This window comes from Denticeps clupeoides, chromosome 3 (genome assembly GCF_900700375.1).
Source record: "Denticeps clupeoides chromosome 3, fDenClu1.1, whole genome shotgun sequence".
NCBI classification, from domain to species: Eukaryota; Metazoa; Chordata; class Actinopteri; order Clupeiformes; family Denticipitidae; genus Denticeps; species Denticeps clupeoides.
Genome location: NC_041709.1, coordinates 2,354,255 through 2,381,133, shown reverse-complemented (window position 1 = coordinate 2,381,133; position 26,879 = coordinate 2,354,255). Strand labels below are relative to the sequence as shown.

The 26,879-nt window shown below is 47.9% G+C and overlaps 2 protein-coding genes across 4 annotated transcripts; both read left to right on the top strand.

Moving 5' to 3' along the window:
* Positions 1–3,212: 3,212 nt before the first annotated feature.
* Positions 3,213–23,247, top strand: tacc1 (transforming, acidic coiled-coil containing protein 1). Of its 2 annotated transcripts, none has more exons than XM_028974290.1 (13): positions 3,213–3,328; positions 11,485–11,594; positions 15,194–16,205; positions 17,969–18,029; positions 19,118–19,286; positions 20,053–20,111; positions 20,564–20,692; positions 20,766–20,842; positions 20,936–20,979; positions 21,434–21,594; positions 21,667–21,773; positions 21,859–21,979; positions 22,419–23,247. In XM_028974290.1, the coding sequence occupies exons 1-13, from the start codon at positions 3,255–3,257 to the stop codon at positions 22,485–22,487; spliced, it is 2,193 nt and encodes a 730-aa protein (XP_028830123.1). In that variant the 5' UTR covers positions 3,213–3,254; the 3' UTR covers positions 22,488–23,247. The 2 variants fall into 2 exon arrangements, with proteins under 2 accessions (XP_028830123.1, XP_028830122.1); XM_028974289.1 differs by lacking the exon at positions 3,213–3,328 and adding an exon at positions 9,724–10,084.
* A 1,178-nt stretch (positions 23,248–24,425) lies between these two features.
* On the top strand, positions 24,426–26,810 carry LOC114786820 (activin receptor type-1C). 2 transcript variants are annotated; one of them, XM_028974319.1, is made up of 3 exons: positions 24,426–24,583; positions 25,358–25,471; positions 26,346–26,808. In XM_028974319.1, the coding sequence occupies exons 1-3, from the start codon at positions 24,535–24,537 to the stop codon at positions 26,561–26,563; spliced, it is 381 nt and encodes a 126-aa protein (XP_028830152.1). In that variant the 5' UTR covers positions 24,426–24,534; the 3' UTR covers positions 26,564–26,808. The 2 variants fall into 2 exon arrangements, with proteins under 2 accessions (XP_028830152.1, XP_028830151.1); XM_028974318.1 differs by having other exon boundaries at positions 24,455–24,583; positions 25,325–25,471; positions 26,346–26,810.
* Positions 26,811–26,879: the final 69 nt, after the last annotated feature.

Below are 26,879 nucleotides of genomic sequence, written 5' to 3'. Positions count from 1 at the left end.
GTTGGGAGGTTCTGGAAGGATCTGTTGAAGTGTCGGTAGAGCTGAGAGCTGGTGCTGGTGCTAAGTAACAGGCTGCTGTCACGTCCCCGGGATCCCCTTCTCTTGTGTGCTTTTCCGGGTCACCTGAGGCCTGTGCCCTCGAACAGGGATGGTAACATTGGGGGTGCTAGTAGCCTAGTGGGGTGAGACACTCGCCTATGAACCAGAAGCCTCCAGGTTCAAACCCCACTTACTACCATTGTGTCCCTGAGCAAGACACTTGAACCCTGAGTGTCTCCAGGGGGGGACTGTCCCTGTCATGTCACTACTGACTGTAAGTCGCTCTGGATAAATTGTAAAATGTATTAGGCGCGGGGATCTGATTCTGTGACCTGCGTGAAAACTGGGGTTTTCAGGCTGGAAAAGACTCAGAGGCTCTTGGATCACATGGTTATTTCGCACAAGAGCGTGTAAGTCGGTCCTCAGCCTGCCAGCGTGACCAGGCCTTGTACCGCAGACGTTCGGACAAAGGCTCCCACTCAGGGCTTCGCGGCCCGGCCGCGCACAAGAGCGTCGCTCATGCGCCGCTGCAGGGCCGACATCCACAAGCCACACCGTGACATGTTCACCGAAATCCCACGCACACTTCATTTACATTTACAGCGTTTAGCAGACGCCCTTATCCAGACCGACTTACAGGGACAGTCCCCCCCTGGAGACACTCAGGGTTAAGTGTCTTGCTCAGGGACACAATGGTAGTAAGTGGGGTTTGAACCCGGGTCTTCTGGTTCATAGGCGAGTGTGTTACCCGCTAGGCTACTACCACCCTACCAAATTGCATCATCTGCAAAAAAAATAAAAATAAAAAAATAATATATATATGTCCCCTTGTGGCCTGGAGCTTGTGGGAAGGTGATGTCACCATGAACACACCCAGTCTGAAGGGGAAGCCGCTTACTTATTTATTCATTTACATTTACATTTACAGCATTTATCAGACGCCCTTATCCAGAGCGACTTACAATCAGTAGTTACAGGGACAGTCTCCCTGGAGCAAGTTAGGGTTAAGTGTCTTGCTCAGGGACACAATGGTAGTAAGCGGGATTTGAACCTGGGTCTTCTGGTTCATAGGCGAGTGTGTTACCCACTAGGCTACTACCACCCTAGATTCATATCTGGCGTGGGAGCTGGACGTTGGGAGGCCACGGGTTCCGGGGGGGTGGCGACTGTCCCATGCCAGAGGGAGCGAGCCAGAGGTGCTGAGTCAACAGTTGAGATGTTTCACCCGCCCTCAGATTGCTCATGGTCCCGTGTGCGTCTCAAAAGCCCACAGGCGGCGAGGCGTGGCCGCTGCTACAGACACCCTGTTCTCTTTACGCAGATCTTCCAATTCCAGAATATTTCAGGATGGAATGATCACAAAGACCAAAAGAGTCACTCTACAACGTTGTTCCCCCTTCGGCGTCGGATTTGACGCAGCGGATCGGCCGGTCTGGTTGTCCACACAAAGACTTGGCAAAAGTTTTACCCCATGCACCCGGGCTTTCAATGTCCCCGGGCTTTTCAAATGTCCCCGGGGTTTCAATCTGGTGAAAGTGGAAAACTTCCTTCATGCACATCTCACATCACATTCACAATTACTCTGACTTATTATTATTATTTTCTTGTCTGGATGGTTTTCACTTGTATTTCCGTGAACAACCACCGGGTGTCAGGCTCCGCCCAGTAGCATTGATGGCAGCTTCGAACTTTTCTAAAAGGGCTTTTTGAGTCCGAGGTCCACTGTAGGCCTTCAGCAAAGAACCAGTCCTGCGGCTGAGGCGCCTGCTGTTGTATTAGAGGCCTCGGTGAAGAAAAATACATTAGATTTTACATTTTACATTTACGGCATTTATCAGACGCTCTTATCCAGAGCGACTTACAATCAGTAGTTACAGGGACAGTCCCCCTGGAGCAACTTAGGGTTAAGTGTCTTGCTCAGGGACACAATGGAATTAAGTGGGGTTTGAACCTGTGACTCTGTAGTCTTTTGGTTCATAGGCTAACCCTAACCCACTAGGCTACTACCATCCCGTTAGATGAATTTTCTGATGAAGACACGATATGTCTCTCGTCAGCCGCTCGTTGTCTTTTTTTTTTTTTTTTTTTTACCGAGGGACAGTAAGTGCCTTCACAATATATCACAGGATATGTAGGACACAGAATGGGACGGCGTCCTGCAGACTTTGCGGTGTCTGCCAATGGGAGTTACTAATCCAGGGGCTGTTTGCACCAGGACGGTAACGTAACCGAGTCGAATAGCAGCAGGCGTTGGCGCCAGATTCGTTTACGGTGGATATAAAAAGTGTTGAAATGACTCCTTCGTACGCTGAGGAAAAACGGCGTTTTTCCGTATTTAGTCTGTGCATGTCGGATAAGCATCCCGCCATATTTTGAGTCGGTCCCGCCACACTGCGAGTGCCACCACTGCTGCTCAGGCTCACCAGGGATATGGCATCAGAATCAGAATCAGAATCGTATTTATTGGCCAAGTAAGTGCAAGGAATTTGATTCCGGTAGACGGTGTCTCTCAACAACAACAATGGGCAGGACGTGCGTACGTGTTATTGTACAATTTGTTGTGTTTGTGAATAACTATATCTGCTGAAATAAATAGGCAAAAACGATAGCCTATGGTAGTAGCCTAGTGGGTAACACACTCGCCTATGAACCAGAAGACCCAGGTTCGAATCCCACTTACTACCATTGTGTCCCTGAGCAAGACACCTAACCCTGAGTTGCTCCAGGGACACTGTCCCTGTAAATACTGATTGTAAGTCGCTCTGGATAAGGGCGTCTGATAAATGCTGTAAAATGTAGAATGTAACGTTACGAGCGAAGCCCTGACCCACATCTGGGTAATAATCACGACCGCCTCCCGAGGGCAGGATATCAGCACGTGGTTGGACCTCCCAGATTAGAAGCCACCGTGCTGTGCGAGGCTGACCTCTGACCCCCCCGAGTCGGGGGAAAAAAAAAAACGGAGGCCGAAGTGAAGTGATAATGAAAACCGAGCGTCTGTTTTTTTTTTACGCCGACACGCCCAAGCCCGGCCCCCACCTGTCTGCGGCACGGAGAGGAGGAGTCGGAGTGACTGATGGACGGACGGAGGGAGGGAGGGAGGGGAAGGGGGGTGTCCCGCTGGGACGTTAGCGGGAGCTCGGCGCTCCTGCACAGGCAGAAGCTGCAGCGTCACTGCAGCGGCGGGACGCCTCGGCACCCGAACCACCGACACCATGGGAGGCTCTTTAACACACCAGAAGAAGTCCAGCGGCAGCTCCAACTCCGCCATTCAGAGGACTGGCAGTCTGTGAGTGCCAAACCCAACTGGTTTCTACATATAATCTGTCTGGAATCTGGAGACGTTATTGGATGGATCGAGAAGAATCTAGAAGGCACCTTGCAAACCTTTGCAGATCTGTGTTCCTAGAAATATGAAATAATTGGGTCGAGGTGCAGTTCTCTTGTAGCTGGACTGGTCAGTGACGCTTCGTCCCAAGTTCGGTTGTTATATTGCCTTTTACTTTTCTTTCTGGACGTCATGAAGAGGTCGGACACGAATGCTGTTTCCCAGGTCTGCGAGCGAGTCGGTGTGCTTTGAGGGCGTGTTGGTGTTTGTTTACGCCTGCGTTTGCACGCCGCCTTTCGCCGAGATACACCGACTCCTCGATTTCGTCTTTGGGGCCGGAGTGCAGGACTCGGACTCGTCTCCGCCACCTGCAGGCCGGCCTGTCTGCCTCTTATCAGGACGCGTCTGACAGCGGAGCCGGAGGGTCTTGTTCCTAAATGTGTGCGTCTCTAATCTAATCGCATGCGAGCATGTCGCATACCGAGCGGGGGGGTTTGGCTGGTGACGGAGCCGCTGTTGAGGGACTAGACGCCCGCGGTTATTTTAAATGCTCTGGATAAGGGCATTAACCAGACGCCCTTATCCAGAGCGACTTACAATCAGTAGTTACAGGGACAGCCCCCCCCCCTGGAGACACTCGGGGTTAAGTGTCTTGCTCGGGGACACAATGGTAGTAAGCGGGGTTTGAACCTGAGCCTTCTGGTTCACAGGCGAGTGTGTTACCCACTAGGCTACAACCACCCACGCCTTTAAAATGTCATGCAGAGCTTCATTTTAGTCATTTTTTCCCTGTGCACGTAGTCTTCGCAATGCAAAAAAATAAAAAACATGCATTGGACCCCGGTTGAGATGGCTGCTAATCTAGCTTGTTTGAAACGAAATGAATTTAAAACTTGTAGCATCTTGTTAAGCCCTCAGTGAAATGATTTTCGGTGCCCCCTCACTTGTATAATTAAAAATAATAAAGATAAAATAAAGTGAAGCGATTGTCACCTGTGATACACAGCAGCACAGCACACGGTGCACGCAGTGAAATTTGTCCTCTGCATTTGGTAGTAGTAATGCAGAGGTAGTAGCCTAGTGGGTAACACACTTGCTTATGAACCAGAAGACCCGGGTTCAAATCCCACATACTACCATTGTGTCCCTGAGAAAGACACTTAACCTCAGTTGCTCCAGGGGGGGGGACTGTCCCATAACAATCTGTAACTACAGATTGTAAGTCGCTCTGGATAAGGGCGTCTGATAAATGCTGCAAATGTAAATGTAAATTTAACCCATCACCCTGAGTGAGCAGTGGGCGGCCATGACAGGCACCCGGGGAGCAGTGTGTGGGGACTGTGCTCTGCTCGGTGGCACCTTGGCGGATCGGGATTCGAACCGGCAACCTTCTGATTATGGGGCAGCTTCCTTAACCACTAACAGGAGTCCAGTTTCCTCTTGTGTCTTGGCGAGCTTTTTTGGGTCACATGGCCTCCGTAAAACATTGACCCGTTGTCTCGCTCGTCCTCGTTTCCCACGATGGCGGGCGATCTCCAAAAGGATCATTATAAAGGCCTTCTTGCCAATTCGGTGAGCGCCGTAGGCTAATGTGCCTTTGGGAAGTGCGAGCGCGATGAGACCGGCTGGCGCCGAGATTTAGATCAGCTTGCTCTACGCAACAAAGGCGATGGCGTTCTGCGAAGTGCGGCTGTGTGAACATGCTCGTATACAGTCAATAAGAGCGAAGACCTGAAAAACGGCTCCTGTTGGAAACTGCCCTGCCCACGCACTTGGCAGGTTATGCCCATCAAGGTTTTGGATTACTCTGATCTTAAGTAATGTGCAGTATGGGTGTGTGTGTGTGTTCTTGTGCGTCCGTGCGCAAATGGATTAGGGCCATGTGCATCAGGATAGAACCTTATAATAATTACAACAAAATGAATATACTTAAAAAATACTTAGGGTGGTAGTAGCCTAGTGGGTAACACACTCGCCTATGAACCCCACTTACTACCATTGTGTCCCTGAGCAAGACACTTAACCCTGAGTGTCTCCAGGGGGGGACTGTCCCTGTAACTACTGATTGTATGTCGCTCTGGATAAGGGCGACTAGATAAATGCTGTAAATGTAAATGTAAAAATCTGAAGTTGATCAAGAAGAAGGAACAAAATCTGAGGACGCACACAGTCTCAGAAATGATATATTATCGATCCCTTCCATTGCACAGGGATTAACTAGCTATCCTGGACTTTACTGCTGCTACTCTGCTTCTCCTTTCACCACTCTGAATGTATGGCATGATGTAATTGTTCAATTGTTACGTGTGTCGCACACGTGCGCATTGTGTGTGTGACTTTGTTTAATTTGTTCCATGTAGCACCAGGTTCCAGAGAAACGTTATTTCGTTTCGGTGCTATGTGCTGTCTAACACGTATATAGCTGAAATGACCAAGCTCAACTTCAACATTTTGACTGTAATTTGGCTTTAGCACTATGTAACCTAATACGCCTTCAAACACCAAAAACTCCTATCTAACATTTTGTTGGTTAAATCATGGACCGTACAGGACCTCTAAAGGTGTCCTGTGGTATCTGGCACCAAGATGTTGACGCAGCGAATACTTCAGGTCCTGTACATGGTGAGGTGGAGCCTCCAATTACTGGACACATCTAACGGGTCTGTGACTAGACTGAGATCTGGGGAATTTGAAGAATGAATCAACTTTTGTTAAGGTGGCAGTAGCTTAATGCATTTAAAAAACAAAACAAAACAAAAAAAACCCCTCATGAAACAGATTAAACTGTAGCGGTGGTTCAAATCCCACTTAGCACCACTGTGTCCTTGAGAAAGGACCATGAGTCTCCCAGTGAGTAGCGGCTCTGAAAAATGTAATATAATGCATTCTTGACAGAACTTGTAATATGTGGAATAATTTACAGGCAGGACATTGGCCAATCCAATAAAACTCACTCTTTTGTCTTGTGCTCTTACCATAGGTTTAAAAAAGGCACATGGCTCTGTTTGTAGGCACCAGGCACCTTTTAATGATCCTTATTATGAAAATTTCACTTTGTGAGATTATTTAACTATGATACTAGTTGCCTAGACTGTCTATGGTCGGAGAATAGTGAACGTGAAAAGGGAAGTGATTGTCATTGTGAAACACTGCAGCACAGCACACGGTGACACAACAAAAAGTGTCCTCCACTTCGTTAACCACCAGGCCACCGCTGCCCCGTATTTTTTATTAATTCTTTTATTATATGTGATTACACGAATGATTATATGAGTATGATGACACAATTTTCTGCAAATCTCACCTCTACAGGCCGCTCTCCTCCCCGTTTGCGTTGAAAACTACAGGCACAAGGAAGTGGTGCATCCTGGGTAAATCTTGCTGTGTGACTGGCTAAAAGTGGCTGTAGTTCTGCACCGCGGCGTAATATCAGAAAGAGACTTCAGAAACAGCATTAAGGGGACCGCTAAGACCCAAATGGCTCAATTTAAGGCAACGGCGTGTTGACGTCGCTTGACCACTAGGTGGCTCTGTCACATTTACAGTCTGATGGTCAGGGCGTTCCGTCGCATTTGCCCTGCCCTGCCGTGTAAGAACGGACCCTGTTTTATACACATTGTTCTTGCATGACTCAACGATGCCGTTACTAGTGAAGGGTTGAACATTTGCGTTAAGTGTTTTCCTTAGCAACTGCCCCAGGGGGGGGACAAAACAAATATACACACACACACACACACAACCAAACAAGCAATAATATTGATGATGACAAAAAAATTATATATATATATATATACACACACACACACACACACACACACATATATATTTTGTTATTTGTTTTGTCATCATCAATATTATTGCTGGTTTGGTTGTGAGTGTTTTGATGACTCTTGGTGTCCCAAAAAAAAAAAAAAAAAAACGCACCGCACTCCGTGCCGTTGGATTCACTCAGGCAGAAGTGAAGACATGTTGTTTGCAAATGTACCGTTGGGGCAGTGGTTGGCCTTGCGGATGAGGCCGTCCCCCAAGGAAGTGGACCCGTAATTGGAAGGTTGCCGGTTTGGTGCCACTGAGGTGCCCCTCTTCAAAGTACCGTCCCCTCACACTGCTCCCCGGGCGCCCGTCATGGGCGATGGGTTGCAGAAATATCAAAACAACAATAATAAGTATGATCCGTCCAGCTGTGGACCAGTGTCTTCTCTCTCTGCCGCTATTTCTGTGTGCAGTAGAAGGCTAGTTACGTAACACCACACCCCCCAGTTCCTCTCTCATTTCCTGCTTTTCTGGCCCAGTGCTGCCTCTCTTCTGCACTTTGAAGCCGCCCGTCTTTCCCACATGTGGCGCGCAGAGTCGGTGTACCATCTCAGAGTCCTGGTTTGGTTTTGGCATCTCTTCACCTGCTGGTGGAAACTTGGAGACTTTGCATGAAGTGCCGAGAAGGTGTTTACCACCAGGGGGAGTTAAAGGGGTGTGAAGGTATGTGCCTGTGTTGTTATTCTTTTTTTCCAGCTCCGCTGTCTGCTGCTCGAACCCGTCTGTGAGGAAACGGCGTTAGTGGGAGAAGGTTGTTCTTCTGTCTGACATCAGCATCGCCGCCTCGCCTGATTGGTCACGAAGTCTTGCCGGAAGCAACTTGCAAATTCCGAGCTATGGGGCCAGGGCCGACAAGCCAGCAGTTGTCCGGGCCTTTAAGTCTCAATAGGAGCTTTGGTGTCATCTGACAGCGTTTTTTTTTTTTGTTTGTTTGAAGAAGCCCCTGGTCTAAATCCGTGCCTTTTTTTAACCCGTTCTGATCTGGCTTACCTTTAAGAAGCCCTTGCACCAAACCGTACATCTTCAAGTAGCACCACAATCTTACTGCTATAGAACCTGTAAATACCCATTTCATTTTCACTGTGTGTGTGTGTGTGTTCATCCTGTGTGGACCGGCATCCTGTCCAGCACCCAATAATTGTGGGGATATCCTACAGCTCCTCAGTGACCTGGTTGGTAAGCAAGTTTAGGAAGTGGATGGAAGGATGAACCTGAATGGGGGGAATGTGGGAATGGCGGGTTTGTGAGTGAAAGGTTATGTCCCTGGGCGCACCCAAACATTCCCTCTGGAGCATTTTTTCTGCTTTGTCAAACAAAGGGGCCGAGCAGCAAGCACGCCTCAGGTCCGTAAAATCTGTGAGTTTCTCAGTCCTTCTCCCCCCCCCGAGAATCTACTGGATAAACCCCCCCTGTAATTACGCCCTGGGGCCACTCCTTTTTAAACCAGAGAACCCGCTCGCTGGAGTCAGATGGCTCTCCGGGTGCGTCTACTCTCCCTCCGTCTCAAGTCCCCCGGTGACGTGTGGGTTAACTGGGTGGTCTCTGATGGGGACTTTTTCTTTTTTTCCTCTTCCCCCAGCGCAGCCCCGGGCCCGTCTTAAATCCATTACGGCCTATTAGGCTCGTCCTGGGCGCGCCGCCGAGCCTCGGCGCAGCAGTGAAATGTGTCGGTAGCTGTGCAGAGGCGTATTTTAAAAACGAAGCGCCCCTGTTTCATCTGGGAGCGTCTGGCACCATGGGATGCCTCTGGCAGGCTGGCGTGCGGAGAATTTTTGGTTACGTAAGTCGGCCCGGACCAGGCCGCTGAATAATGACTGTGTCTTTTATGGGCCACTTTTATGGGCCAAGACACGACCCTGGCATTCCTTCTGTATCTTGGTGTGTCCAAGTGTCCTTGCTCTGCAGGGTGGGACTTATCAATAGTTTCTCCATGAAATATAAATTTTGCGCGGTCACAGTCTCATTTTATAAAGCACGAGTCCGACGTGTCCAATGAAAATGCAGTTAGTTGGCGTTCCATGTTAGAAAGGTGCAATTTTCTGCAGCACCAGTAGGAACCGTGTCATGCGTTTCCTGTGACATTCTTCCTCTGTTGCCCAAATTAGCGCCGAGCGCTTCGGCCTTTCACGTCGGGCCGATTTTTTTCAGGGGGGGGGGGGGGGGGGGGGGGAACGCACCTGCAGGGTTGGTTTTGGAGAGGAGACTGAGCAAGATGGATCTCTGGCCGATGGAAAGAACAGGTTCTACCAGGCAGGGAGGTGGTTTAATGGGGGGGGGGGGGGAGGAGCGGTGCGTTCCGCATTCCTGAACCTCCCTGCCGGATAAAAAAGAAAGAGGAAATCTGCATCCTTCTTCGCCGCCTCTTCTGCCTTTTGGCGCGAGAAGAGAGATGACGGGAAGCTACCATTCCGTTTTCGTGGGGTTCTGTTTTTTTTTTCCTGCACAATAGACCAGACCGCGAGCCGGGAGGAGGAGGAGGGACGGAGGGAGGGACGGAGGGAGGGGGGCTGGTGCGCCAGCTGATCTGGTGTTCTGAGCTGTGGGGCAGAGGGAGGCGGAGCCCGGCGGAACCTTCCTTCCACTTCTGCCGCGCGCAGAGTGAGAGAGGAAGTGCAGAAAGTCGGAGCCGAGAGGGAGGACGCTCGGAAGCACCGTGAAGAAGAAGAGCGCGCCCAGGCGCTTCTCGGGTGCGTCCGCAGGAGGGGACATTTGCCGGAAGGACAGAGTGGGAAAAAAGTGACCAGACGCCGGAGAAGGAGGTGGGGCTGGTCTGAAGATGTCCTGGCTGTCTCCAGTACAGTGGGCCAAATGGACGTGGTCGGCCGTCCGGGGAGGGGACGGAGAATTGGACGGGGAGGAAGGCGGCGAGGACGAGATGGACGATGACAGGTCACAGGGCTGCAGGCAAGTCGGCTGTTCAACCTGGTGACCGGAGCCATGGGCTGGGAGCCCGGTGTGAGGGTAGACGATGGGGCTGTAGTCACACCCGAGTGAGACGTTTGGTCTTGACGTGCGAGTGTGTCCTCCGGTGCCACAACCACTTCCTTCCTCACAGGGACTCAGGGGGAAGCGCTGCGCCGAGAGGTTATTACGACACATGATTGGTCTGCTTTTGGACACCATGGCGGATTTGCTTGCGCTGATAACCCAACCGACATCTCAACAGGGTTCCTCCTTTTCGGGTCTGTTTGGGAATCTTCAACCCGGCCTTGAAAGGGGACGAGTGTTTCGTCCTGTTGCCTCATCTCTCTGGGGGAGTGTGGAGTGTGTGTGGGTGGTAGTAGCCTAGCCGGTAACACACTTGCCTGTGAACCAGAAGACCCGGGTTCAAACCCCACTTACTACCATCGTGTCCCTGAGCAAGACACTTAACCCTGAGGGGGGAAGACTGTCCCTGTAACTACTGATTGTAAGTCGCTCTGGACAAGGGCGTCTGGTAAATGCCGTAAATGTAAATCCTGCTTTTGTAGTTGGAGACTCTCGGCGCGGTTTATGTGTTTGTACACCCGCGCACGTTCTCCAGCTGCTCGGAGCGGTGAAGATGTGTCATCCGGTGAGTCAGGAGCAGGACGGGGGACCGGGGGACCGGCCAACCGTCGAAACGTAAGGGAAGTCATTTTGTGTCGCACGTCTGCTCCTCTAATCTGAGGTATTCCTGCCGTCCCGCCGCTCTGCGTTGCCATAGCGACTTCCATTCACCGTGTCTAATGTGGAACAGCTAATGTTTAATCGCGGCCGTTCTTCTTGTTTATCTAGCACATTTCTGAGCTGTGCGCCGCCCGACTTGTTTAAAGCGGGTGGAGGAGGATTCTGGGGGGTGCTGGGGGAACTTCCTGTGTTGGAAGTTCTTCCACGGCCCGTTCCTTTGCTGCAGGTGGCCAGAGCAACCTGGGATGGGCACTTGTCCCAGCCTTCAAGGCCACACACACACACACACAGTATGCGATACACAGAAACAAGGACTTGGCAGTTGGCAACGAAGTTTTGGGGTGTACGGGTGCCAGATCCGCTGCTGCTTGCAGAACGTTGAAGAGACGTGGTGGACCCTTCTCCTCATGCAACGCTCCTTTCGTCTGATATATGACATGACTGCTTAAAGATGAGATGAGAATCTCACTAAGGGGACGAGTCAGGCCAAAAACGAGCTTTTAATGCGTATTAGCAAGATAGGCAGAATTAAGCTAACTGTGGGTTGAGCAAAAGCATGTCCTTCATGTGGGAAATGAAGAGACTACAGTTTAATCTGTGCTTGTGATGTCTCGTTTTATGTGAAACCTGACTTACTTCCTGCTCCCGCCTTGCAGTTCTGATTCTGAGGGACATTTTGAGACTCCTGAGGCCGAGACCCCTGTACACCAACCCCGGAAGAAATTAGAAGACGGAGACCTGGAGAATCCAGCTACAGGAAGTGCAGGTGCGGGCAGAACCTTTTTCCCATCTCTCCTCATTCTTCCTGCCCATTTGTAGTGAGTAGAATAGAAAGCTGTGACAGGCATGTCTGAGGTCCCTGCCATGGGACACTGTGTCCTACATGCACAAATTACACACGGAAAGATGCACGCATCGCAGCCCACAACCGTTCCTAGTGGTACCGGTCCAGCGAAGGCGGAGAGGAGGACGGGGTGAGACTAGAGTCCGTGTGAATGCGAGATTTGCGGGGATGTTGCACTGCATCTGTTTTCAGCAGCCGTCCCCTTTCATGGATCTCCCATGCACCGTTGCCAAGGCAACAGGGTTCACAAACCTGCTTCGCTGCATTCCTCTGAAAATGCTGCAACAACAGCGATAATACTACACATAATATTAATTATAAAATATCCCAGATAATTTTCATGTAAAAAAAAAAATAAATATTTGTATTATAAAATAAAATGGGTGACGTACACAATTCTGAACGGTGGGTGTGTTAAATACACCGTTCTAGACCCAGACTTGCTGTTCTGTAATTAGACAGGTTAGCAATTAGCAATCTATGTTGACTCTTGATGTCCATGAGGGCTGATTTATCATGATTCAGAATGGTGACTGAAGATGGCCACCACTCACTGTAAACTCTGAGATAAGCTCTGAAGATCTTCCAGGAACCTTCTCCTCCCTCTGATCACCGTCTGACACGTGTCCAACTCGGAGGAAGTTTGGCCCAGCAGACCGCAGCAGGCTAATCCAGCTCAGCTGTGCTTCGGCGCTTATCTGGCCATTAGGTCCTCATAAAATGCAATTACGAGTCTTTTTTGTGCTTCCAGAGAGAGACGGCTACAGTGAACCCCGTTGTTCTTGTGTAGCTCTTTTCACGTCTGAAGTGGGTCTACAGAGGGATCTTCTACGTCATAAAGACAGAAAGAAACACCACAGTCGAGGTCTGGGCACCGTTTATTCCCCGCGAAGATGCCACCGAACGTGAATAGATGGCGAGGGGAACTCGGTCATTACGCTCGGCTCCGTGTGGAGGGCCGATCCAGTAAGAGGAGAGCGGGAGGATGGGAAGAGTTGAGCCATCCAGGCCCCTGGAGGGGGGTTATGGGAACTGGAATTTGGGGTGGGTTTGGCCGCAAACAAAGGCAGCCGCTCCTCATGGCTTTGAGCAATCAGTTGCAAGGTCAGAGGCCTCTGGAGTAGAATATCATGGGGTTTAGACCCATTCTCTTCCTCGCTCTCGCCTTTATTCCTCTTTCTCCCGGCCAGAGACGGTATCTAGTTTCTTGTTTTTTTTTTTTTTTTAAACAACTTTCCTTTTCCGAACCATAAATCCCATAAAAAAACACCCCCGACAGGAAAACAAGTTTTTTTTTTTTTTTTCTTCCTCCCCTGCTGTTAGAGAGATTTCTGCACAGTAGCTCCGGTGCTTTGTGGGCGCGGATTGCCTACGTGGCAACAGTCGGAACAGGACTGTTGTGGGTTGAGGCGTGCAGTAATGGGGAGTTGTCTCCTGTTACCACCACAGACATCCCCGAACTGCCTGGGTGGATGGGTGGACCTCAGGCCCACCTCTGCCGGGGGCTGTGGCTCTCCGAGTGTCAACCAGCACTGATGTGAGCCAAGAACGTGAGAAGCCTCCAAAAATCACACGGAAAGCTGTCTTTCGCTGCTCCCCGGCCCCTCAAGATCGCTTTTGGATGGCCTAGCGAAGGAAATGGACCCGTAATCGGAAGGTTGCCGGTTCCGAATCCTGAACCACCACACACTGCTCCCAGGTTGCCTGTCATGGGTGCCCACTGCTCACCAAGGGTGAGGGTTAAAAGCAGAGGACACATTTCGTTGTGTCACCGTGTGCTGTGCTGCAGTGTTTCACATTTAAGACAACTTGAAGATGCCACATGATTGATGTTGTTGCAGCGCCATCAGCACAATTAGCTTTATGCCACAGAGTTGAATTAATCTTGATCCAGTTGCATTGCAGCTGATGGGGCGTCGGCTCTGTCATTGTGGAGCCGTTTCAGGGTTGAGTTACATAAGCGGTTGGGTCGCATCGTATGCGGCAGGCCGGCTACTGTCTGAAGTCACGCCAGCCTCATTTTCCACGGGGTTAAATGGAGCGGCAGCACGGACGCCAGGCCGCATTCGGTGAAAGCTCCCGAGGGCCGGGGACCTTGCATAAGCGGACGATTGTGTTCGGTTCCCTGCTTTCCCCTGCATTATAATGAAATTCGACATGGTCTGGGCATTGTGTTTGGCTTCCTGTGCACCTCAAGAGATGCAAAGTGAAACACAAACATTGCTCGAGCCGATTTGCATAGAGGCCGGCAGCGGCGTCCACCCCTAAAGGGTCATTAAAAAAAAACAGTCTAAACGCTGGCACTGAATGTCGAGACGTTTCCGTCCTTGCGGACAATTGAGATGACTGTACGTACAGAAATAGTCCTTGAAAGGCCAGGCATTCTGTTGCTGCATAGGGTCAGGACGGGGTCTTCCTGCAGCTGCTTTGTGAAAATGGATACCCTGGTGGTGTGTAATTTTAATGGGGATGGGCAAATAATCAATATGCACGAAGGATAGGATACGGTAATTATTCACGGCCAATGTAGGAACGCTTTCAGAACGGTTTGAAAACCGCCCCCCTTGTCAGAATAAAGAACTTCTGACTGTAGTCTAGTGTCAGTTTATATATTACTAATGTACATATGTATATATTAGATGTATACATTATAGTTTATTATTATACTAATGTATATATTTAATAATATACATGCTATTTAACACAACATAGTTTACGTTGGTGGGCTGGTGCCTTTTTGAATGAGTAAAGTGACTGTTATACAGGCCACCGGTAAAAGATTTGGATGCACCGACCTGCTGGAGACTACGATAGAGGCTATTTTTAATACAAAAGTTTGACTGTCTAATGACATATCATCAACATTCTGGGTCATTAAAAATGACACTAGAGTCATGACGTACAGCACTGCGCGGTCCGGAGTGCTGCGACGACAATGCACAAAGAGCCGTAGCACGATGCCCTCGCACGACGGCCGTGGAACTGTTCCTCCCCGTCTGATGAAGATCAGACGCCCTGCACAGCTGCACGAATCCCTCCGCCCATTTATAAATAGACCAAGTCTTCTCTTGTCACCTAGCAACAAGCTGTTCGACTAAAGATGACAGGGGAACAGTTCATGTGTAGCACTGACCAAAAAAAAAAATCACCTAAACACAACATATTAAAATTGTGTGTGTAATTGTGTGCTTTTGTGTGAGGGCTTGAGTATGGAAGATTCCCACAGGTTGTCCCAGACCTATACAATAAAGGCTGTAGTGAGAATGGTGACGTGAGTCTGCTTTCTAGCTTATTGATGAGGTTTTAATGAAACTGGAATGAATGGGCCATTGTTTCACCGGCCACATCCTCAGTGATGCAGTTTCCTGCTTCGGCCTCAGCTAAGGGGCTTGTCTTTAGGACCGGGGGCTTTTAATTTAACACACGCTGCTCATTCTCAAGTTTAGTGAAATGTCATTTGGACATTTTGACTATTTGACGTTTTGTTGGCCTGACGTGGGCTTTTCTTTTTCGAAAAACAGGCCTTTCAGAGCAGCTGATCTCAGACGTGGCTGAACTGCAGAGCCCGACTCTGGATCAGAATTTTAATGAGGATGAGTTTCATAAAGGCCTTCAGGGGGGCACCTCCGTGGATGAACTCCCTGCCCTCTGCACAGGCGGGGAGTCCCATGCTCCACTACCCGCGGAGGACCTGGGACCAGCTTACACCGATGTGGCTCTCGCTAATAAGGGACCTGAGCAGAATGGGGAGCAGCTCTGCAATGGACATTCGAATGAGGACAGTCCTAAGTTAAAGACTAAATCCTGCAAGACTAGGCCACCGACCCTGAATATGAAGGACTCTTTGAATGGTCCTGATCCCAGTGAAGTGGACGATGATGATGTTCCACTGAGCAAAGGCACCTACAACTTTGACCCAGACCAGTATGAAGACCGCTTCAATCCTTTTGTCAGTGGCGGGTCCAAACTGCAGATTTCCCCACCTGCCCTCTCCCAAACTGAATCGGCTCCTTCTGAGGGGGTTTCCAACCAACCAACAAAAATGGAGTTTGACTCGAGTGACAGTGAGCCCAACAAATACTTACCCGGGAAGCTGGGTACGAAAAAGCCTGGCAGCAAACTACCAGCAAGCAGGAAACTGAGACCCAAAGCAGCAGATACCACAACAGCTTTGGAAGCAGCATCTGAGTCCGTGGCTCCTCAGAACTTAGACGACACGCCCATTCCCAAGTCCAGTTACAGCTTTGACCCCAGTCAGTGGGACGACCCCAACTTCAACCCCTTTGGTAGCAATGCCAGAATGAACAGCTCACCAACTCTCCCGAAGGGGACCTATACTTTTGACCCAGACAGTTTTGATGACTCTGTGGACCCCTTTACGCCCACAAAGACACTGGACCCTTCGAAGGCACCTCCTGGTGCTGGCAAGAAAAAGTCAGAAAAAAATGTCAAGCATCAAAAACCGGACCTGACCCAGGAGGAGGAGAGGACGGCGCGCCAGTCCCCGAAGAAGAGCAAAGACAGAGTGATCACGTGAGTTCCCCCCCCCTCGGATCAGCACTTCGGCATGTGATCTGTGTGTGATGTTTTTAGCCCTCCAGTAACTGTCTGCGCCAGATTATCATTTCCAGAAATTTATGAGGGGAAAATGATGAGCGGGAAACGGCAGACTTACAATGGTGGAAAGTTTCATGAAAGCATGCAATTCCATCTAATACAAAGTCACATCAAGTACATATGGGCTTTTCAGGGATAAATGCATTAAAAAGGAACGGTCACTTCCTAGTTAGTTGTATCAGGGATGTGGGAACTAGGGAGACTGGATTATCTGTGTCAGGCGTTGCTTTGAACCACATCAAGTTTCACGAACTTCAGAATGAATCCAGAGTGTGACTAAATAGTTGAGTTCTTCCTTGTGTGTGTCTCTTGTTTGTCTCCTGGGTTTAAAGCCCCGCCCAGCCGCATCCAGTTAACATCTCGGAAATCCATGCAAACGTTATGGTAACACACTCGCCTGTGAACCAGAAGACCCGGGTTCAAATCCCACTTAGTACCACTGTGTTCCTGAGCAAGACACTTAACCCTGAGTTTCCACGGGGACTGTCCCTCTAACTACTGATTGTAAGTCACTCTGGATAAGAGCGTCTGGTAAATGCGGTAATGCTGTATGTGGAAACAGTGGTTTAATGGATCATGATAATGTGCAGAGCAGTGAAGTGGAAACCTAGAGTTTGACCTAATAGCTCTTATGCTCAACATAAAGTAAAAGGCATGCAAATGAAGAGCATCAATATACTGTCAGATTAGTGACTAATGCAACCAGGCCTTATTTCATATCAATCAAATCTTAAATAAAACGTTTTAGAGCCCTTATTTATCAGACGCTCTTATCCAGAGTGACTTACAATCAGTAGTTAGAGGGACAGTCCCCCTGGAGACACTCAGGGTTAAGTGTCTTGCTCAGGGACACAATGGTAGTGAGTGGGATTTGAACCTGAGTCTTCTGGTTCATAGGCGAGTGTCTTACCCACTAGACTACTACCCTATTGTGGATACTACCCTTATTGTGAGTATTTGGCATGGAAGAATACTCTGTTCCCTCCTTTCTTCCAGCGTGTCCTCATGAGACGCCATGCCGAACCACAAAGCATTTTAGTTTTCTTTTTCCTGCCAACTATCCCAGTTGGCCCTTTCGGTCTTGTCCTCTAAAATGAACTAACTCCCTTCTTCCGTGTGCTTCCCACTCACGGCCTGTTCTGGTTTCTCTCTCCCTCATCCTCCTAACCTGCTCTTACGGTCCATCACCCCCCACCCCCCGCCATGTCTTCTGTCTCCCGTGTCCGCTTGCCTCCCTGTGTTGTGTTCCCATCAGGACCACAGAGCAAGTGCGGTTTCTCTGTTTCCTGTTGTAAGTATCTCTGTCCCTCCAGACCGACTGGCCTTGCTCCCCACGCCGCCTCCCGCTTCGCATGGCATGCCTCGTGATCCCTCCGAGTGAAAGTGGGCTGCTGCTTGTTTTCGCTCCGGTTGAAAAACGGGGACAGTTTTTCGAATTTATCTTCAGGCTGTGGATATTGATTTTAGCCGAGTAGTTATTGATTGCATCACCACATCTGGAGGCGATTGAGACAGAAGCGGAAGTGTAGTGGGGATAAATGATATTCTTGCAATAATTAATAAAACAGTCAGCATAAATGATATTCTTGCAATAATCATAAAAATCTTAATTATGTGCTATGAAACATGCAGATTTGTTGTTATTGGGGTTGACTGTTCCCTCTTTTCTCGTTCTCTAGAAACTCGTGTAGGGTCAAGAAATACGAGAATCAAGCGCTGGTCCTCGATGTCTGCAGACAGGTGAGTCACCTTCAGAAATTTCCATTTCCATTTACAGCGTTTACCAGACGCCCTTATCCAGAGTGACTTACAATCAGTAGTTACAGGGACAGCCCCCCCCCCCCTGGAGACACTCAGGGTTAAGTGTCTTGCTCGGGGACACGATGGTAGTAAGTGGGGTTTGAACCTGGGTCTTCTGGTTCACAGGCTACTCTCTTTGTTCAACCTAAATGAAGCACGAGTGGCAGTAAAGGAGAGAGAATCGTATCCACACCCATAACAGCACCACCCCTGTCGATACCCCCGCACCCCCAGCACTGCGGCGCTGGCCCGGTCCTCGGGCGCTTCATGACTCATCAGTTCTCGCCGCAGCACAGTGGTTCTGGGACAGGCTGCGGATTTGGGCCACACAGGCCGCATAGTTGCTAGATGGATTCTTTATTGTACAATGAAAAAGATTTGCAATCTTAACAGTGCTATGCATGAAAAAGAAATCAAATTTAAGGAAACTTTATTCTAAAAAAACTTTTTTTTTTTATATATATACAACAATAGAATCTTATAGACTGTAAGTATTGTGAACATGTCCTCTCACTTACTATTCATCACCCCTTCTTCCCAGCCAGATCCCATACTGGGACACATTCAATATGAAAGTGAAGTGAGTGTCATTGTGATACACAGCAGCACAGCACACGGCGACACAACGAAATGTGTCCTCTGCTTTTAACCATCACCCTTGGTAATCAGTGGGCAGCCATGACAGGCGCCCGGGGAGCAGTGTGTGGGGACGGTGCTTTGCTCAGTGGCACCTTGACGGATCGGGATTCGAACCGGCAACCTTCTGATTACGGGGCCGCTTCCTTAACCTCTAGGCCTCCACTGCCCCAATATATTAACTTATTTGGCTTGCAAAGGTACCCCTTTAAATAGAGAAATTCTTTGTATGCCCCCTTCCACCAGTAATATTGAGGCTTGTCTGAACTTTTTTTTTTAAACTAGACTGTATTGTCTGTGCTTTCTGAGTCATCAGGTTGGCCTAGTCAGTCTAATATTGAAATATACTAATAAAAAGCATTCATTCGAACTCCCCTGCTCTTGGCTTACAGGACAACGATCCTGAAGAGTGCCAGACCCCGGAGAGCACACATCGGGTTCGTCATGCCACTGATGAGGAGAAGCTGGCCTCAACCGTTAAGAGCCAGAAGATGGAAGAAGAGGCCGAGTTCTCAGACTGTTCCAAGAGCTCCGACTGCACCAAGAACGAGACTGTTGATGGTGAGCGGACATTTTAATTAAAACAAATTGATTACTTGAGCTGCTTCTTAGAGCAGCACTGGAGGGTGCGTCCATAAATCCACTCTGAAGCACTTTTTTGGGGCCTGTGCTGGGTTCTTGCTGCATTAGTATGCATCTTCTGAGGAAACAGGGCTTCTCTAGCTGCTATAGGAATAACCAGAGACAAATTATCAGAGATGACCACAACCTGAGAGTCATACTGGGATATTCAGCTGCTCAATGAGTCTTGCCAAGCAAGCTCCTATTGATCCCTGAGACTCTGAGGGCCAATCTGCCTTACTGTACAAAGTCAGAGAGAGGCCGACTCTCTTTCTGACATTATTCTCTCCTTGGCCTCTCAGCTGGGCAGAGAATAGCTGTGTCGTGACTGAATTTGCCCCGAAAGCAGAGTTGTTCCAGGTAATCAGATTGAAGAACACAGACAGTGTGAAACTGGCGAAGGCATGTTTTATTTTCTTCATAAAAAATCATAATGGTGCGAAGTTACAATATTTCTAAACGTCATCAGCCACCATATTGAACTTGGTACTGTTTGCGTCTGCTGCCATCTAGTGGCCAGAGTGGAAAATGAGAAATTGTATATATACCTGCTTCACGTTGACAAACATACATATCAATCTCAATATAGTTTTAGGTATTAATAATTAATAAAAATGTATAATATTTGCAATTGTTTATTTTTGTTATTGTTTTGCATGCAAATGGATATTGTACTTATTGCTTTCTCTCTCTCTCTCTCTGGAAGACATTGTAAAGAGCACAAATGACTGCCTGTTGGAGAAGGAGTCCTGCATTAAACCCCCTGTAAGTTCACCACTATGAAAATCAGGTGGACAGACATGGCAAGAAATTCAGAAGTCCTACCAAGCCCTACCACATGTTGCATAAACCTGGTTTTGTGAAGGAAAAAAGAATACCGGGAGTTTTGCCGAAACGTTTGTTTCAGTGTATGTATTCTGCACATGCAGGGTGACAACAGTGTTTCTGTCAAGAGGATTAGAGCAGTTAATAATCTGATCAAGGGCACATGGAGACTCAACATGAGATAATAAGAGGGTTAAAGAGGTAGTGATGAACGAAGGAGGCGTCTGGTGATTTTCTTTAGCCATAACAGTGAAAAAATAGACAACGTACTGTAACCACAAATAATGCATATTAAACAGTAGACAACGAAAGGAAAAGTGTGGTGTGTGTGTGTGTGTGTGAGAGGAGATGCTTGACCCTCTATCTCTTTCCCGTATGTGCATGCTCTGTAGAATGAAGAGCCCTTAAAGATCCACGGTGTTATAGGAAGCGAGGGTCTGGAAAAAGGAAGTCCGGGCCTGGACTCCATCCCCCTGAGTGAAATGGACAAAGCGGCAGTCCTCACACTCATCAGAGAGGAGGTGGTTCATCTCTCTGCCCTACGCCATTCCTCACATATCGAGATTCAGTCATTTCTTTGTGTTTTCTCTTTAGATTATTGCCAAGGAGATTGAAGCCAATGAGTGGCAGAGGAAATATGAAGAAAGCCGGACGGAGGTTATAGAGATGAGGCACGTTCTCTCTTCTCTGTCTGTCTGCTCGAACCTGTGTCCTGTCGTTCGTGGATTTTACTAGTTCTCATGCATTCATATCTCTCTTCACAGGAAAATAGTGGCTGAGTATGAGAAGACAGTAGCTCAAATGATTGGTACGTTGTGCATGTTCTTCTACGTTTAGATGTTTTGCAGCCAAAATGAGAGCTCATAATACCGTAATAGTGAAGAGGGCAGTGGTGGCCTAGCGGTTAAGGAAGCGGCCCCGTAGTCAGAAGGTTGCCGGTTCGAATCCCGATCCGCCAAGGTGCCACTGAGGTGCCACTGAGCAAAGCACCGTCCCCACACACTGCTCCCCGGGCGCCTGTCATGGCTGCCCACTGCTGACCAAGGTTGATGGTTAAATGCAGAGGACAAATTTCACTGTGTGCTGTGCTGCACTGCTGTGTATCACAATGACAATCACTTCACTTTAAAGAGGCCTAGACTATCCACGTCACCACATTTTAACCTTTGCGATCTGCCGACTAACCCCAGTGGTATGCAGGGACAGCGTTATGAAGCTCCACGTGTGGAGTTGTGAGCGGGTTTCTTTCTTTGGCCATGCAGAGGATGAGCAGCGCAAGAACATGGGCTCACAGAAGAGCGTCCATCAGCTGACCATGGAGAGGGACCAGGCCCTGGCTGACCTCAACTCCGTGGAACGCTCCCTGTCCGACCTCTTCCGGCGCTACGAGAACATGAAGACTGTGCTCGAGGGTTTCAAGAAAGTAAGTGTGGTCGATGAAATGATCCAGAGTTAGCATGCGGCGGCCACGCCAACGTCTTCTTTCTTCCTCCAGAATGAAGAAGTCCTGAAGAAATGTGCCCAGGAGTATCTGGCTCGCGTCAGGCAGGAGGAGCAGCGATATCACACGCTCAAGCTCCATGCTGAGGAGAAGCTTGACAAGTGAGACCAGAATGTTACGTGTTTGGTAAATTATAAAAGAGGGAACTGACCGAAATTGAACCCAATCTGTCTTTCTCTTTCGTAGAGCCAATGAAGAGATAGCGCAGGTCCGAACCAAGGCTAACGCAGAGGGCGTGGCTCTGAATGCAAGCCTCAGGAAAGAGCAGATGAAGGTGGAGTCACTGGAACGTGCTCTTCATCAGAAGGTAATTCTTCAATATATCCAAAAACCTGTAATTACCATGTTTTTGTTTTTTTTTTTTATAACATTTTACAATTACCAGACTCCCTTATCCAGAGCGACTTACAATCAGTAGTTACAGGGACAGTCCCCCCCTGGAGACACTCAGGGTTAAGTGTCTTGATCAGGGACACGATGGTAGTAAGTGGGGTCTGAACCCGGGTCTTCTGGTTCATAGGCGAGTGTGTGGCCCACTAGGCTACTACCTCCCTCTTCTCTACTGTGGCTCACACATAAAAAGTAAGGTGGGATTGACGTGTACATGCAAACAGAAATATTTGAAGATTAGAAAATCAGAAAAAACAAAACAGTAAACTCTTATCGCACCCAGGCTTAACTTGGAATGAAAGCACCAGGGTAGAACTGTCTGGTTCGTAAATTAATTTACTTTTCTTAACGCACAGAATCAGGAAATCGAGGAGTTGACCAAGATCTGCGACGAGCTCATCGCAAAGCTGGGCAAGACGGACTAAAACCAGGCAAACGTGGCGGAGCCCTCGCTGGGACTCCTCGGCCTCCTGTCCAGCTCTCCTCCACCCTGCGCCCGGCCCCGGCGCTCCCTGCGCCGTCGAGAGAACCGTCCTGTCTGCTGTAGTGCGTAACGCGTGCGAACCTGCGCTTTTACCGTCTTCGGCGCACGTGCCGAGCGTCGTTGCGGTCCGAGCCCTCAGAAGTCCACAATGCGGGTATGACTGTAGGGAGGTTTATGCTTGTGATTTGTGTGTGTGTGTGTGTGTGCGTGTGTGTGTGTGTGGAGGAGCAGGTCAGGAGTCCGTCCAGCTGGTGACCGGCCGGTCCTTGATGTACGACCGCATGCTTGTAGTTTACATGACCGCACTGCTGCTATTTGGTGGGGAACACAATCAACGTCATGACATACTTGCCTTTTTTTTTTTTTGAGGACTATTTGTGTTAGTTTTCACGAGCACAATGTTTAGATAAGAACAACTCATATTCTGTTGTGATATTACTGTACATTGAAATCTAACAGTTCATATATTGCTACGGTTTAAAGAGAAAAGGTAGCTTTTTGTACGCTGCCACAATCCTAACACAGAGGCCTGTGCTTTGTTATCTTTCTTATTTAGTCGCTATCTATCTCAGCGGAGCTGTCTTTGCACAAAGAAACAATAAAAGCTCATCACTTTGGACTTCTGAGATTAACAGGGATCAGTGGTCTCTTGCCAGATATTTAAAAAAAAAAAAAAAAAAAAAAAAAGGAATGCTGGGAAGTTGGAACGTGTGGCCTTTGGCATATAGCACGTTGCTGTATTTTTGCCCAGCTGTTCTATTGTGACACTATTTCCTAAACTGACGAAGAGCACTTAAATGTCCAATGAACGAATCCGCCAGTATTGCCAAACATGCCAAAAATATGCAAGATTGCTTTCAGAAGTAACTAAATCGCCTTTTTTCCCCACCAATGCCAAACCGGCGTACCATGTGCCTGAACATAATGCAGATGGCATTACATTCTCTTCAGTTTCACATTCCTTATATATACTGTATATACTGTATTTGTGCAATTCGGTCGACTCCCGAGCGGGAAAGCTAACTGTGTGCCATAATGACGAGATTTGGGGAGAACTGTGTGTTTTGTCTGTTTGTTTTCTGCCAGATTTTTCATTACAGCGAATTGTATTTGCTCAACGTAACTGCAGCGCATTTCTGTATGTTTTATATGGGAATAATATTCTTCTCTAATTCGTTTTTTCTCCTCTTATTAATGTTTGTATAAGTGGAAGTGAGAGAGATGCACAGATCTCATGTTTACTTATATATATATATATATTGTGCATAAGGTATTCCCTGAATAAAAGTGATGATTAAAACTTGGGCCTTGCATCATTATTTAGCTTTATGTGTATGAGGCTGCAGTGACGATGACACAGATTCATTGGGGGGGGTGAATCGGCGTGTTTCTCGGCAGGGTGGAGGAGGTGTGAAGTGCGGCTCTTCGTGTTACGTGCGCGGCGAAGCATGCATCACGTTTACTCAGGAGTAATGCCAGATGACAGGAGGATGATGGGTATTAACATGTGGACTCAGATGAATATGACCTTGTTATTAAGGGCATCAAGCAAAGCACTTATCTTGTTTGCTTTACTGTATTCTGGACATATTTGAAGGGTCAGATTAAGCCTCCTGTTTCAAAAGCAAATAGTATGAGTGAGTACCGGTGTTTTATTACAATGAAAGACTCTTAATGATTTAGTCACTTCAAATGACTTCATGAAATGCTTGTTTAAAGAGTAACTATCCTCATTAAGTAAGTAAGTTAAAGTCATAAGTCATCTCAGAAAGCACCATTTCTCAGGAACTGCTCCCATGAGCATCCACCCCACTTGCACACCTTCCGCCCCACAGTTCCCTCATTACTTCCAAAGCGCCAATCTCCTAAGCCTGCCTAATTCTCAGGCGCGGGATGCACGGCTCTCGACGGGATTAGGGATAAGGTCTTGAGTGCCCCGCAGCCCTTTTGTTTCAGATCTGCTCCACAGGCGTTTCTCCATCGGAACCATGAAGGTCCTGCTGGTTGCCCTGCTGCTCCTCTCCATCGCTGCCAACAGTAAGTAGCTGCTCATTATAAACACCACCTTGTTCAGCCGTCACACTAACGAAACGCACACTTCATGGTCCGACGCTATTAATCCTAATTCAGTGTCTCATGTAGACAACATGAATATGATACACTGTCATTTATATATATATATGTCTGTTTATTAGAGTAGGACTAAAAAGTTGTCAAACGTCAAATCATAATTGACAGAGAATAAAAAAAACTGACCATTATTATAACTACTATTATTATTCACCATATATATATATATATATATATATATATATATATATATATATATATATATATATATATATATATATATATATATATATATATAATTCACCAGACACTTTATTAGAAATTAGAGATCATTAGTCAAGGGCTGTGCAAGATGAACACAGGTTTTTTCCCCCCACCTCAAAATGGCTGTTTTGTGTCCTGAGGAGCTGCGATGACTCTGAAGCTCTAGTGAGACTTTGGTGGGCCAGTCGCAGGTGACACGTCAGATGAGTGGCAAGGTCACGCGCAAAGAGCGGCAATAAAATTTCCAACTTGACACGTCCCCAACTGAGGCGGCGAAAGGATGGGGTTTTTTTAATAAAGTGATGGGTGAAAAGAAGTAAAACAGTACAAATAAAGAAAGTCAAGAAACAAATCTGTGCATTTATGATGTATAGCGAGGTGGCCTGCAGGTAGATTAGCAAGACGGATGTCGCCGGCCTTTTCCACCCTGTAATCTCATGTCAGATGTGTTCTCCTGTTCGGTGTCGTGCAAAAAAGCCAGGGCGCTAAAGTGCCACACGTGTGTGGCTCCCAACATGGAGGACTGCAACCGGCAAGGGTCCATGATGTGTCCCCAGAGCACCGACGCCTGCTCCACCATCACGGGACCCGGTGAGTGGAACACACTTATTCATGATGTCTTCATGTTCACGGTAACCCAGGACCTAAACAATGAGAACTTATTACCTTGTAATGTTGACGCAACCATTTTATGTTCTATGGTAAGGTGGACTATATACTACTATAGGTAAAGGGGCAAGAATTTGCAGCACAAAGGGACTAATATGGATTCATGTTGATTCTATAGTTTTGTTTGCTTATATAAGCCAAATATGAACTTTCAAAATGTTAAATGGACAAGTCCCTTACTTATTACCAAGTCTGGATAATTTAATTCTGAATAGATTAAAACTGGAGGATGGATTCTGTTTTCCATGCAGGATTTTCAGCAGCTCCTGTTTAACGTTACATTCCAGCATAATTCAAAACAGAAATTTTAAAGACCTACAGAGGGCTGGAAATGAACTAAACAGTCTATTAGGAATCAATGAAATGTACCAGAATCTCAGCAGCATTTTGTTCTCCCTGCAGTTCCTGCTGATGTCCACTGTGTGGACAATTCGCTCAGATATGCAGTTGGATGATAAAACATCCTCACATTTCATCTGAACTGAATGTATTCCTGTTTTGTTTCTATCAAATAAAGAAATCATATAGATTGGAAATAAATAGATGCTGATGTCATAATATATGCTGCCTATTTTTACATGCGATCCCCCATTTTATATTGAGAGGTTCTGCTGTGTGTAGTTGTGTAGTTTATGCTTGATCAGTGTGAGAGATTGTAAAGGGGACAACATGCACAAAATGTCCCACTCTTAAATGCCTATTCTGAGACATCTCTGAGGCACTGATAACATGACACTCCATGCTGGATCCATTTTGTGGCCGTGACCCCCTCTTCTCTCGCCCGTCCCTGTCCCAGGCACCGTGGTGAAGTCCTGTTCCCACAAGGCCTTCTGTGACAAGGTGCACCTGAGCAACTCCGGGGTCAAGACCGAGTGCTGCTTCAGCGACGACTGCAACGGCCCCCACCACGCCCACAGCCACAGTGACCACCACAACGGCGCCGGGGCCGTGGCCTCCAGCGCCTCCCTGCTGCTGGGGGCCCTGGCCTTCCGAATGGCCATCGGTGTCCTGTAGAGCCCCGGTCTGGCCATTAACAAGGCCCATCTAGACCTTGTAATTATTCAGGGCATCTTAGGGCTCTAGATTTACACATGGGGACAGTTATACCTTCACTGTCCTCACCACACTTTCACTGTCATTCCTCCACGAGGGGACGGGGGCAAATGCTTATTATCCGGTCAGAGATGTACGTTTTAATGGACATTTTAACATTGTTTAACATTTAACGTTGATGGATGTTTAAAAAAAAAAAAAAAAAACCCTGTAACGATTGAAATGATGAGATTTGTACTAGATGCGCAAGGACCATTGAAATAAAGCTGCTTTTGAC